This window comes from Panthera tigris, chromosome B3, assembly GCF_018350195.1.
Source record: "Panthera tigris isolate Pti1 chromosome B3, P.tigris_Pti1_mat1.1, whole genome shotgun sequence".
Classification (NCBI taxonomy): Eukaryota; Metazoa; Chordata; class Mammalia; order Carnivora; family Felidae; genus Panthera; species Panthera tigris.
In genome coordinates this window covers 112,878,190-112,892,566 of record NC_056665.1, presented here as the reverse complement: position 1 = coordinate 112,892,566, position 14,377 = coordinate 112,878,190, and the positions used below count along the sequence as shown (strand labels likewise).

General features: G+C 50.1%; 1 protein-coding gene across 5 annotated transcripts in view; it reads right to left on the bottom strand.

Annotated features, from left to right (window-relative positions):
- The window catches only part of PLEKHH1 (pleckstrin homology, MyTH4 and FERM domain containing H1), a 52,496-nt gene that overhangs the window by 16,369 nt on the left and 21,750 nt on the right, over positions 1-14,377 (bottom strand). For 2 of the 5 annotated variants that reach the window (XM_042989953.1, XM_042989954.1), the window contains exons 3-11: positions 14,029-14,091; positions 13,004-13,153; positions 9,924-10,007; positions 7,834-7,915; positions 6,939-7,699; positions 3,573-3,651; positions 2,830-2,921; positions 1,051-1,201; positions 691-836 (exon numbers count right to left, since the gene is read on the bottom strand). In XM_042989953.1, the coding sequence (XP_042845887.1) occupies positions 691-836; positions 1,051-1,201; positions 2,830-2,921; positions 3,573-3,651; positions 6,939-7,699; positions 7,834-7,915; positions 9,924-10,007; positions 13,004-13,153; positions 14,029-14,091 (1,608 nt within the window). The remainder of the gene's footprint in view (positions 1-690; positions 837-1,050; positions 1,202-2,829; positions 2,922-3,572; positions 3,652-6,938; positions 7,700-7,833; positions 7,916-9,923; positions 10,008-13,003; positions 13,154-14,028; positions 14,092-14,377) is intronic. The other 3 variants (XM_042989957.1, XM_042989955.1, XM_042989956.1) reach the window with 3 other exon arrangements.

Here is a 14,377-nt window from a genome sequence, read left to right as displayed (position 1 = left end):
AGGTGGCAGACCAGGGGCTGCATGAGGGAGAGAATGGCCAGGAAGGGCTTTGGGAAGAGCCAAATCTGGACTGGCCCCGGAAGGAAAAGTCAGCTTTCCTTCAAAGACAAGCTAAGAGGAGGAAAAGGCTACTGCAGGCAGCAGGAAGGGAGAGCGAGGTTTGGGGAACAAGGGGCACATCAGCCAGGCTGGGGCAGAGGGGAGATGAAGACACAGTGGCATGGTGGTGTGGGACAAGCGCTGGGGAGTGAGTGATGTGGGTCTGTGGCACAGCTCTGGGCCTCAGTCTTCTTATCTGTAAAATGGGGTTAACAGCTCTGAGAGGATGGTGAGGACACACGAGACCAGGCACGAAGAGCACTGAGCATGGTGCCTGGCACACTGTAAGAACTCAGCTCTCAGCGTTCCAGGGCCAGCATGGGGTTAAAACGAAGTAACTCAGTGAGCCACAGTGTGCTTTCCCACTGGCCAGCCCTGGTTTGCTAAGGAGCTCACCAGGCTCCTTCTCCTTCCTCACAGGGTCTGTGTGTACTTGATTTCATAGCTGCACACCCCCCCTGCCCGGCCCACTCCTCGGGGCCTCACATCTGTTGCAGCCCTCTGCCCCAGCCCTCACCATTCCCCTGGGAGCCTTCATCTCACAGGGATCTGCTCCCACCCTGCCCGGACTCAGCCACACTCCCAGCTTACCCCGCCCAGGCCCAGCCCCTCGGTGGAGTAGGACGAGGTGCGCTGTAGTTTGTGCTCAGGCTCTGAGTAGTCACTGTCCAGCGAGCAGGCATCTGGGGGGATGGCGTAGTCTCCCTCAGAGCTCAGCGAGGACATGGAGACGCCTGCTGAAGAAGGAGTCGTCAAGGCCTGGATCCCAAACCTCTCCCAGCTTCCACAGTCCGGGAGCTGCAGAGCCTTCCTCACCGACCCAGGACCTTTGAGTCTGGAGTTCAGGGTCATGGGCAGAGATCAAGCAGGGACTCCCGGATACGCCCACCCAGGGGAGGAGGTCAGGGTCTGTTTGCTATACCCCGCACCTTCCTGCTCCCCACTCTGTACCTCTCTTGATGGCCCGAGGGCTGCCCAGTCCACTGGTCTTCCTGGACTCAGAGCAGGGGACCGAAGTTCGGAAACTCGCCTGAGAGCTGCAGTCATCGTCAGACCCAGAGGACTCGTCCACAAAGGGTACAGTGCTGATCTGCGTGGCTCTCTGCAAGACAGGCCCCTCCCCCACTGCAGCTCCCCTTGCAAAACAAGCCCCTTCCCATGGGCACTTGTACTCTGGCTCCATGTGCCCAGGGTGTGGCCAGCACAGCTCTGACCTTACTCTCCTCACCTCCATGCTTCCCCTGGGCCTTCGGTGCCCCCACACCAGCCTCTGTGGTCCCCAAAGGAGCTGCCCCATCTAGGCTGAACACCTGGCAGTGTGACCCTTGCTCCCACCACTAGGGGTCCAGAATGCCACTCCATGGGCCAAGTGTGAGACAGGAGCTTTAAAAACGTGTGGGGATAAGGAAACAAGAGGCCATCTCAGTGGGCAAACATTTAAAAAGACCATTTCAATGTTGGTGAAAGTGTGGGGGAAAAGATATTCCGTAGTGTGATAGAACCTCTCAGAAGGTAATTTGGTACAACCTGCCAAAATTTAAAATATGCGTATCATTTGCCCATAAATTTCACCTCTAAAATTCTGTCCTATGGAAGTACATATACATTATATGTAAGTACACGGAGATATATCTGCACATTGATGTTCATTGCAACACTGATTTTAGAGAAAAACAGAAGACCTAAACTGTCAATCAGTGGAGGACAGGTTAAGGTGGCTATGGGGCATCTACACCAAGGGGTACCAGATAGCCCTAAAAGAGGAAGCAGAGCTGTGCATGGAGGTATAGCAGGAAGATGGGAGTGTGAACAAGCAAAGGGTAGGACGTGTGTAATATGATCCCCGCTGCGTGCAAGCATGCGTGTGACAGAGACACAGACACAGAAGATATTTGCAGATGCATCAGAAGGCCTCACAGAATAAACATTAATGATAGCTGCCTCTGGAGTGAAGAATTAGGGAGAAGCAATGTGAAAGAAGATTTCACTTTTGGCTTTCTCTCTTTTTTTTTAATGTTCATCTTTGAGAGAGACAGAGCACAAGTGGGGGAGGGAAGAAAGAGAGGGAGACACAGAATCTGAAGCAGACTCCAGGCTATCAGCACAGAGCCCGATGTGGGGCTTGAACCCACAAACCATGAGATCATGACCTGAGCCGAAGTGGAAAGCTTAACCAACTGAGCCACCCAGGTGACTCAGCTTTCTGATTCTTCTATAAGAAGTTTTACAAAGTATTACTATCTTGATCTCAAAAACCAATAACAAAAGGAGACAAAAATGTGTATGAAAACATTATGTTGCAGTTAAACCTGATTTTTGTTAAAAAAAAAATAGATATGAAATTAATGTAATATTGTGTGCCAACTATACTCAAAGAAAAATATATAGAGATGTTATGAATGTACACATAGGAATATATGTTTGAACACATACGAGAAGTTCTGGAAGAAGTCCTCCCGGGACAGACGTGTGAAAAGATGGGTAGGAGAGGTGGAGCAGGCATAGGCCTCACTTTAACCTTCCACTTTGCCCATGATCATATGGATCAAGTTTTTGTAAACATACAAGTTTTATAATTAAGATCTAATAAATAATAATAAAATTACATATATATGGGTGCTGAGCTCCCTGCCCAGAGTCACGTGTGTGCAGAAGCCTGACCCTAGAGCCCCACTGAATGAATGGGGCCTCCCGGATGGCACACCCCCTCCTCGGATAGCAGCTTCTTACCCCCTTCAGGGCTGTGTAGACAGGCACGGTGACATTCTTGTAGACAAGGCCAGAGAAAGGCCCAGGGGACGCAAGGGCAGGAGGGCTTGAAGCTGGAGGGGGTGGAAAAGAAGGATGAGTTTAACTCAGATGCCATAACTCACTCAGGAGCCTGCGGTAGCAGAGACCTGGGCAGACTGAGGAGGAGATCCATGGAGAGAGTTCTTTGAAAGAGCACTCCAGGCGACAGGCAGGGTGGCAATCCTCAGCATGGGGGTTGAGAATTTCTTCAGTCCCACTCGTGTGAAGGTGAGTTACCAACCATGAGACTACGGAGCCCTCACATCACTGTGGGGATTCAGTGGCTGGCTAGTGACTCAGGAGCCAGAGGGGGGGGATGCGGTTCCTTCAGGGGGCTCATCTAAATCAAGGCACGGGGGAGATGTCCCGCCCCCTCCCAGTCCTGGGAGCTACAGAGGGGAAGCCAGTGCAGGTGGGAGGCTGGGTTGGAGGACCCCGCCTCTAACGTCTCCTCCAGCTCTGTAATTGGTGTTCAAGGCCATGCTCACTCGGCATGTAATGAGCAACTCCTGTCTGCACAGCTTCCTTTCCCTTAGCCCTGGCTGTGATTTCACTGAACCTCACCTGTTGGGGGAGGGAACGGGGTGCCTGGATGGAGCATCAGGTGGCCCTCAGAGTGTTACTCAGAGTCTTCTCCCTGCATGCCCACCCTGTCTACCATTTGGGGCTCACTTGGGACTCACCGCAACAGGTGGCAATCGTTCTGGGAGATGCGTCTGAGAGCCGCATGCCAGCCATAGCCACCGCGTAGATCCGGCTCTCCTGGAATGGAAGACCCCAGAGGGTCAGAGTCCAGCTCTGTGCCCAGCCCAGCACCTCCTGGGTGTGGAGGTAAAAGGATGGCTGTGGACCTAGGTCCACATCCACGTTTGGCCAATTACAGCTGGGGTAATCCTAGGCAAGTTATAGTTGAGCTTCCTTTTCCTCAGCTCTGAAGTGGAGATAATACTCACCTGTCAGGCTGTTACAAAAATCAAATAAAATCATTAATGGAAACATCTAACACCTGGAATATAATCAGCGTCCAACAGACACTCAGTTCTTCTCTTGTCTCCACACAAGAAGTTCAAGAGGAGAGGGTCAGTGACCTGTTTCTCTGCATCTTACCCATTTTAGAGGTCTTGGGTCTCTGGCTCTCACCCCTGGAAGCTGGAGTGTTGATAATGAGGAAGTCAGAGCCCCATGGCAAAGGCATGCCCTTTTGTAAGCCAGTTGTTTGGAAGCTAGGACACAATTTTTTCCAACACTAACAACGTTACATTCATGGTTAGGCCCAACCTGCAAAGCTTGTCTAAGCTCACCTGGACCCTGAATCCCGCTGTAGAAGACACATCGACGAGAACCCTCACCCTCAAGTTCTCCTTTACCCCTTGGCGTTCCTGGGTCTGAAAGAGGCCCACAGGCCTAGGGAGCTTTCCTAACGGTTTTGATCAAACAACCCAGAGGCTCTGCCTGTGCTTTTCCAGATCTCTTTTCTCCACTCAAGGCAAAGAGAAACAAAGACCTTCTCAGGTGACAGGAAAGTCACAAGGACTAGGGAAGGTGGGCCTGGCTGGCTCAGGGAGGCAGCGGGGCTGGGGACTGGGGCTGGAAGGGCCATGAGGTGCTAGTGGGATGTCCCCCAGAGAGGAGCAGCAGCTCTGGGGCACGTGGGGGAGAGAGGGCTGGGTGGGACCTCCCCTGAGCTGAGCAGAGGGATGGGAAGTAAGAGACAGGGTGGTGAGGAAGGGGATCCCAGGAAGAGACTGGTCCTGCCAGTCCTGGTCACGGAATTCCTTTAACTTCACAGACAGAATGTAAGCAAAGCTTGAGGGATTTGGGTAAAACAGACTTGGGAGTGTTTCACAAAAGTTATCGACTGACTGCCTAACTCACAAGGTTGTTTTGAGAATCAACAGAAAAATGGCTCTGCACGCTTGAATTGGTGAATCAGTATATTTGCCTCCTTCCCCTGAGAAATGCCCTCTCAATTTCCAATTTCTAGTCTTGATTTCCTCTCAGATGGTCACTGCCCAGGTGGTCCCACCTGAGAAGAGAGGGTAGGCACCTATCTTGTGTTTCTTGGGAGCAAGTTACAATGAGGGCTGTGAACAGGAGACAGCTCCTCTGTAGGCTGGTATGGCCAACTGCTGGGTCCCCAGGACCCAGCTGAGAGCAGGGAGGGCCTGTGGGAACACCTGATACCCCTTCAAACCTTCATCCCCAGAGCTTCCCTGATGTTCACATGGGGAAAATGTTGTCCAGAGCATCTTATATTCACTCCCTTTTCCTCTTGTGTCGTTCTCCTCCTCCCCCCAACACCCTCTTAACCTGTACAGGCAGAACACAAGAACTGCTCTGAGCCATCACGGTGGACGGCTATATTTTGGCAAAAATGGCAAAAGTGAGCAGCATGTTTTTCTGGTAACACCTGCTAAGCCCTCTTGTCGCATCCCTTGCCGGAACGCTCCCTCACTGCCTGCCTCTGCTTTTGGATTCTAGCGCATTTGTAGTTACCAGACAATAATGAAAAAGAGGAGGGACGGTCTGCGGTGGTCCAGCCTGGCCTGGCCCTGCCCTCCTTTCCAACATCCTCTCCACTGTTACCCTGCCCACCCCTTTGCTCCTTCTCTGCCCACTCCTTCTTCTCCCCTCTACCTCACCCTTCCTCTTGGGGAGGTACCTTGTGTGATGTTCCCATGATCCTGGAGCTTCAGGGACAGGTCAGCAGCATATGGCCTGAAGACTGTCCTAGCCCTCCCCAGAGGCCCCACTCCCAGGCATGGCTGTGTCTGCAGCCATCAGGCCCCCTTGCAGTGATCAGTGCTGGCCAGCAAGCACTGCTAAGGATGTGACCCATATGCCTGGGGTGCTGAGGCTCCCCGGACCACCAGCATTTCAAAAGGAGACCCCGGAAGATGCTGCTGAAAAGGCGTTTCTCCGAACAGTGGTGTAAGGTGCTATCGCCCTGAAGTACCCAACCGCCACCCCCGTACGTACCCTGCTCCCTGTGCTGCCAGGAGCCTGACACTCAGACGTCTCCTACCACCTGCCTCACACGCATCCAGGGGTCCAAGCATGAGTAAGAAGCTGACATCTGCACTGTGATGTCCCCTAAGAGGCAGTACAGCTAGAAGGTGAGAGCTGGGCTCTGGAGGCAGCGGGGCCCACATTCAAAGCCTGGCTCCTCACTGACTGCTATATGACCTTGGGCAAGTAACTAAGTCTGTGGGGACAGCAGTTTCCCATCTGTAAGAGGAACAGCACCTGACTCCTCACACAGGGTCCTGCACACGTGCTGGGCCCTGAGCTACACACTCCACACCCAGTATCTCATCTCATCCTCCACACTCCCTATACAACCTCATTCATGTCCACCCACCGCCCCCCATTTTTATTTTAACTGTTTATCGTGGAAAATGCCAAACAGACACAAAAGTGGAATGAAGAGAATAAAGAATGACCTCATGTAGCCATCACCCAGCTCTGTAAAGATTAATGCACGGCTGGTCTTGTCTCCTCGGTGTTCCCCACGCCGGATCATCGATTCTGAGGCAATGGCCCCAGACATCACCTTCTCTTATCCAGTGTTACAAGTAAGGAAGCTAAGGCTCGGAAATAACAATCACGGCCAACACTTACTGTGAACCACCACCGCAGGCACCTGCTAGCACATTCAACCCTCACCACAGCCTGGTAAGGGAAGTACTATTATCCCCCCGTGACAGATAGGGAAACCGAGGCGCACAGGTTTAGTAACTAGCTCAGGTGACGCGGTTAGCACTTCCACCCTAGTGGTTTGATTCTGGCACCTGTGCTCTTCACCACGGCACTGCACCACCTCAAAGGGTCGCGGAGATTAAATGAGAAAATGTGCACAAAGCGCCCAGTTTGGTGCGTGGCACAGGCTCCTAAATGACAGCCAGCCACCATCCAGTCACTCCTGGCCCCACCCCCTGCCGGTTGGCCGTGAGGATGAGAGCCTCATCTCACACTTGGCGTGAAGGCATGAGGCTGTGCTTCATGAGCAGCTCTGCCGCTCTGCCCAGCTCCCAGGTTGTGCCTCTTACCCAGGATGGAAACCGGTGCAGAGGGGGCGTGGGAGGTTTGTTGCCCCAATCCACTTCCTCCGGCTCAGCTCTGGGGGCCTTCGGGCTCTTTCTTTCCTCCTTCTTCCCGGCTGGGGGTTGCTCCTCCATCTCCATGTTTTCTGGTTCCTCCCGGAGCTCAGCTCGGGCCTCCACCTCAGGAAGGCTGGAGGGGTGGAGGGCTGAGACGGTCCCAACCTCAATGCTCACCACATGGTTGAAGGGCCCAGGGCCCACCTGGGGCTGGCTGTGGTGCCGCTTGACCAGCTGGATGCTGTCCCGGGGGTTGCTGGGGGCCCGCACCTTTGGGAGAGTCAGGCTGCAGCCCGGACCACCTTCCCTGGCAGAGTTCTTTGTCCCAGGGAGTGTCCCACCCTGAGCAATGACCAGGCCCTCACCCCAGGAAGCTGAACCATGTCTGTGGGTGCGAGACTTCACACACAGCCGGCGGGGAGAGCCCTCTCTTCCCAGACGAGGTGGAAAGGTCTTGGCCTCTGATATTTCTCCAGGATGGACCATGATGGAACTCGAATCCTCCAAAGAAATTCCTGCTTTAGGAACACAGTCCTTGCTCTGCAGAGCACCTGTAGAAGGTGGAGGCATAGCTGCCTTCAGGGCACCCTGGGCCTGAGGACCACGGTCCTGCCCTGTTGGCTGGGTCCCTGGCCCTGAAGAGCCAGAATCCTGCTCTGGGGTTTCCTGGGGGGCCACCAACAGCTTTCCCGAAGGTGCCATCTGAAGAGCTGTGGTTGGGGTGAAAAACAGGCATATTGAGAGCTCCCTCGGGTTCGGCCCACGCCCTAACACACACACGTGCGCACATGCACGCACTCACATACACACACTCACATACACACACAAAGCCCGGCCTACTGACCTTCTAGAGCATCTTGAAGGGCTTCCACCTGCTCTACCAACTGCTGATTACTGCTCCTCAGGTGCTGATTCTCCATCTCAAGCTGCCCAAAAAGAAAAATAAAGATTTAGAATACTCAACCTACAGGTTCAGGCATAGAATTCAAAATAAGATTAAAAATCCTTTTTTAAGATCAAATCTTTGAAAAAAGAACACTTGGTGCCCCAGTAATCCAGGGCTGACCCTCCCAGGGAGCCCTGACCTACCCCCTTCCTCTGTGCTAACCAGTTTGGGTTGAGACAGAAGTCTATTTGGCAGCCCCTGCACCTTTTCTAGATATTTTAACCTCTTTAAAAAAAAAAATGTGAAATGTAATACACAGAAAACTACATATCACATCAATGAACAGCTTAACAAATGACTGTGAAGCGACTACTCATGTGATTACCACACAGGTCAAGAAACAGGAATCTGCCAGCACTGTCAACAACAAATTGCCCCTTCCTGGCCATGTGTTTCTCCCTTCCTACAAAGGCAACCACTCTTCTAGGTATATGAGACTCACTTCCTTGCTTTCCGGGTTTCATCATTGAAGTATGCACCCTCCACACATTGGCTTAGTGGCGCCCATTTTTGTCTAAATGGAATTACACAGTATGTGCTTCTGGGTCTGGCTTTTTAAAATTTTTTTTAAATATTTATTTTATTTTTGAAAGAGAGAGAGAAAGACAGAGTGTGAGCGGGGGAGGGCCAGAGAGAGCGGGAGACACAGAATCTGAAGCAGGCTCCAGGCTCCGAGCAGTCAGCACGGAGCCCGACGCGGGGCTCGAATTCACAAACCGTGAGATAACGACCTGAGCCAAAGTTGGACACTTAACCGACTGAGCCACCCGGCACCCCTGGGTCTGGCTTCTTTTACTAAACTTATTATCTATGAGACCCATCTCATGGCTGCTACATGTTCTTCTGAATAAAACCCAACCCACTTTTTGGAGCACCTTTTAGCAAACATGGAGGCAAACCAGGTATCAGTTCTGTTCCCAAGCACTTGTAGTCTAGCAGGTGACCTGAGATGTGCATCCACAGCAGGACACGGGAGGCAAAAAGAGCCAATACCTCCTGCACGTATGAATCACTTGTGTCAGGACAGAGGAAGAAAAGTTGATGTTTGTCCTCTTCCAAACTTCAAATCCCTTCCCTTTTGTTTTGCTTTTTATTTTCTGTTGCGAGTATCACTGTAGCTTCCAGCCCCAAGTTTTCCTAAATTAAGCTGCAGCAAGTGATGAACTACAGAAATGAATGGCTAGAGGTGGAAAAAGCAGGACTGGGACTATCAGGGGGCACCTGGATGGTTCAGTTGGTTGGGCATCTGACTTCGGCTCAGGTCATGATCTCACAGTTCATGAGTTTGAGCCCTGTGTCGGGCTCTGTGCTGACAGCTCAGAGCCTGGACCCTGCTTCAGATTCTCTCTCTCTGTCTCTCTGCCCTTCCCCTGCTCATGCTCTATCTCTCTCTCTCTCAAAAATAAACAAACATTAAAAAAAATTTTTTAAAAAAAGGCACTGGGGTGGTCAGGGACTGGGGGATGAGAGAATAGAGGACCTAGGGTCTAATGGATACACAGGTGCTATTTAGGAGTAATGAGCGTTTTGGAAATAGACAGTGGTAATGGTTGCACAGCATTGTGAATGTACTTAATGCCACTAAATTGTACACTAAAAATGGTGAAAATGGTAAATTTTATGTATATTTTACCACCACCACAAAAACCACTTGAAAAGAATGGAAAGGACAGAGGAGGAAGTGGGGAGGGTAGACGTAAGGGTGTGTGTGCTTTCAGGAAGAAAATGGCATGACACCTCAGAAGTGAGACTCACTCCTCCCAAACACAAAGCTAATCACGAGCTCTAGGGAAGCCCAAGCACCACAGGAGGAAGGGAAAGGTGAAAATGCCAAGTCTCAGGGTTTAAGCTAAATGGAGGAGACATGGTTAACACAACGGAGGTCAGTCAAGGCCCCACAAACAGGAGGCAGAAAAATGCTGGGATGGAGGCACCCCACTCGCGTTGCATGTGCATTCCAGGCTTCCCGAGATGAGTTTTCAACTAACCTCTGCTAACTTCAGGGTCACCCATTCTTTGATCTTTGCAGCTTTTTCTTGGACAACTTTTGCTTCTTCAGCTCTCATTTGCTTCTGCAAGAAACAGAGGGCCTTTCATTAGTCATAGCAGCCACCGGTTTAGTGAACAACTGGAGGTGGGAAGCCCCAAGAAGGAATATCAAGCAATTAGAGGGGGGTGATCTGATGGAAAAACAATAAATCCATTTACGAATTTTAAAAATACTTTTTTTTTAACATTTATTTATTTTTGAGACAGAGAGAGACAGAGCATGAACGGGGGAGGGGCAGAGAGAGAGGGAGACACAGAATCGGAAGCAGGCTCCAGGCTCTGAGCCATCAGCCCAGAGCCTGACGCGGGGCTCGAACTCACAGACCGCGAGATCGTGACCTGAGCTGAAGTCGGACGCTCAACCGACTGAGCCACCCAGGCATCCCTCTTTTTTTTTTTTTTAAAGTTTATTCATTTTGAGAGAGAAAGAGAGAGGGCGAGAGTGCAAGTGGATAAGGGGCAGAGAGAGAGGGAGAGAGAGAATCCCAAGCAGGCTCCGCACTGTCAGCGCGGAGCCCGATGCAGGGCTCAAACTCACGAACTGCGAGATCATGACCTGAGCCAAAGTTGGATGCTTAACTGACTGAGCCACCCAGGCGCCCCTAAAAATATTCTTAAAGTGTGAAAAGGCTTCCTAGGCATGATACATACCCCAAAAAACATGAAGAAAAAGACTAATAAAGTCTATACTATCACTGTAAATTACTACATGACAAAAAAAAAAGTTTCCTTAAACAAAATCAAAAGACCAATTGAGGGATGATTTACAACACAAATGACTTACATACAGAGGGCTAACTTGAAATGAACAAACAAATAAATACACGCAAAAAGAATATTAACAGGAAGTCAACAGAAAGAGAAATAAAGGGAAAGAAAACCATGAAAGGCTGTTCAACCTCAATTATAATTTTAAAAATGCACATAAAAGACAACATTTTCCTCTATCAGACTAACACAATTTAAAAGTCTGATATATCCTATATTGTCAAGGATGTTGGAAAACAATCCTTCTTATACAAATTGGCAAGGTCTTCTGGGGCAGCAATTTGATAGTATCTGTCAAGTTAAAATTTTTTTTAATGTTTATTTATTTTTGAGAGAGAGAGAGAGAGAGAGAGAGAGAGACAGAGCATGAGTAGAGGAGGAGCAGAGAAAAAGGGAGACACAGAATCCAAAGCAGGCTCCAGGCTCCAAGCTATCAGCACAGAGCTCGATGCAGGGCTCGAACTCACGAACTGCGACATCATGACCTAAGCTGAAATCAGACGTTTAACTGACTGAACCACCCAGGCGCCCCTGTTAAGTTTTAAATGTATACACTGCTGACTTAACAAACCCACAGCTTAGGAATCATTAGTTGCAATATTATTTAAGCAACAAAAACAAAAAAACTCTAAACTGGTTAATAACCTAAGTGTTAGGGCTTGCATAAAAAATCAAAATGAAAATGGAATGCTGTCCTTTGATACACAGGAAACATTCACAATGAACACTGGAAGGACCTTAAGGTTATCCAGTTTAAGAGGTTTGCAAACTGGCCACAGTCCAGGCCTCCACCTGGTCCACTCCCCCTGCCCTGCCTATTTTTATAAATACCGTACTGGAACACAGCTGTGCCTATTCATTTACGAATTGTCTACTTTCGTGATACAACAGTAGAGCTGAAGAGTTGCAACAGAGACCAGAGAGTACTTACTATCTGGCCCTTTAAAGGACTAGTCTGCCAACCCCTGACCTAGTTTGATACCCTCTTTATAGCGCTGCAGCAACTGAGGCCCAGAGGGTGAAGTGACTTGCCTTTGTCAGTTTGGGCAGCACAGCCAGAACTAAACCCAGGTCTACGGACTTGTAGAACAGCATTCTTTCTATTCTGACCTTTTATTATTGTAAAATGATTTTTTTCTGATCTAAGCTTCAGCAGGAATCATTTTGCCCACTAATCCCCAGATGATGCCACTTCTGTGAACCACTCAAAAAAGGAGGTAAGGTATCTTTAAAGTCAATGAATGACTGGCTAAAGATTGCATGTGTCCACATTCTATTTTTCCATGATTTTTCAGGAACACATGCTGGGGTGCCCCAGAACATACAAAGGCACATCGCACAATGGGTATGTTCAGTGAATGCTGATGAATGATTACAAATTTGCCTGTGATGGTGGGAAAATACTTCTGGGACTAGCTGGGACCTTCATGGAAGAATACTCATGTGGAAAATTAAAAGTCATCTGGTCACACTGTAAGGGTGTTTGTTGGAAATAATGGCACTCTGGCACCAGGGGATAACCAGTAGGTAAGGCCAAGGACAGAAGGAAGGCACAGCATCGGATGAAGTTAACTGTAAAGGGGAGGTGGCTAGATACAGGGAATTGGCGGACTGATGTTTCTCAGATACCCTTTCTGGAGCAAAGGGGCTAACTGTGGCTGGAATGCTGGGCAGTGGCCTCTCCTGGGCACGCATGTGCTCAAGACAAGAGGCCTTGCCTGCCTCAGAGGAGGCAGCAACTTTGGCCTCTGCCTGCTCAAGTTCAGTGAGAAACTTTGGCCAACCAGGTGACCAATGCTGACTGCCCAGCTGTGAGCTGCTCTGATAACCACAGGTGTCATGTCAAGGCCAGGGTGGAGAAAGACAGGCTCTCCTTACCAAACACCAACTTCATGTCTGATACCTGAGTTCACTCTCTGGACAGCCCTATGGCGTATTATAACCCCCACCTTACAGATGTGTAAAATGTGAATCAATGACTTATTTGCCCACAGAGAGCAGCAGGTGCTAGCGAGGGAATCCAAACCCAGATCAATTTGCCTCCAAGGTTCTTTCCCCACTATATCCGTCCCCTGTCTGGCTCCCAATGTACCTTCTAATAGTTAAATCTCCATGCGAAAGAACAGTCTCAGGAGGGAGTGAGCTCCCCACCAACGGAGGGCTCAAGCAGAGGGGGTCTGTTCATGAAGGTGTGGCCAATGGCAATGGATGCTGCAGAGGGCATTGGTGCCGCTCTGCAGTCAGCACTTACCTGCTTCTCCAGCTGTGCCTCCAGCTGGCTGATAAGCTCATCTTTGCTCTGCATGGCTTTCAGCAATTCCTGGTACTTCCGGTGCAGGCTGCCGGCTGAGTCCACATTCTTCAGATTGGACAGTTTCACCTTTTCCTCCATCACACCCACCTTAAAAGTACCATCATCACACAGGGTTGGGATGTGTGTGTGAAATAGCTGCTCACATGCCCTGGGATACTTCCTGACACCCCAGCCCATGATTCACAGGCAGAGCCCTCACCCAGAGCAGTTGGGGCCAATTAAGTCAATAACCATTTATTAAGCCTCATCTGGGCAAACTAAGGAATTGACAAAAAAGAAATGGCTGGGTATCAGGCCATCTAACTCTGGGGACCCCAACAGGGACAAGCTGGGCAGGACAAACAGCCCAGAGAGAAACTGCTTAAATCTCACTGTGGCAGAGATATTTGCTGTTCACTGAATGGCCCTGTGCTTTCAATATTTCCCAGACCTCTTATAGTCAGATGGCCATGGAATTCACTCCCGCCAGTGGGTCTGAATGGAGTGACTCAGCATTTTTAGGCTGAAGTATTTAAGAGCTCTCTTCCTGCCATGGCAACCAAGGAGGCGGCATGTTTCAGAGGGTCCTGGTGGAAGCTGGAGAGCTCCAGCAGCCTCAACCCCTAAGTCCCTATGGGAGGCAGAATCCCCAGCTAACCCACAATGGAGAGATACCATGACTAAGAAATAAATGGGAGAAGCTGCTAAGACGTCAGACCTGTTACCTCAGCATAACGTGGCCTGTGTGGACTAATCCAGCCACCCACTCATGCACTAACCCTTACCCAAAGACTCCTTCATGCCCAAAGAGAGCTCCATGAACCTTAATTTGTTCAGAACTATCACATGACTGCTGGTTTTCCTTGTCCCCATAAGGAGCTTGTCAGGGTGATGAGTATGTCTGTGTGTGTCCATGAAAAGGATCAGGAAAGGCCAACGGCCATTTCTGCTGCACAGTCCCACCAATCCCCTGCCCCGGTTACCTGGGTCTCCGCATTCTCTGCTCTCTGCTCTGCCTCCAGCAGCCTCTGCTCCAGCTCCTGCATCTGCTCAACCAGAGAGGAAGGACTAATGTAGGTGGGTGTCTCTACTCCAACCATGGCATCAGGGCAACGTGAGTAAATTGTGTGGACACTCCACACAGGCTTAAATTGAGCTTAAATTGTTCATCTCAATTTAAGTGGCTCAAGGGTATCAAGACAAAGATTTTCATGGCAACCCTCTGCTCCCTTATCCTGAATTTATGAGGCAGGTAAAGAGCTTAGAGCTGCTGTCCTCTCTGCTGAACGAGTAAAAGCCTAGTTCTTTCTCCTGTGTGTGGGGTACCTACAT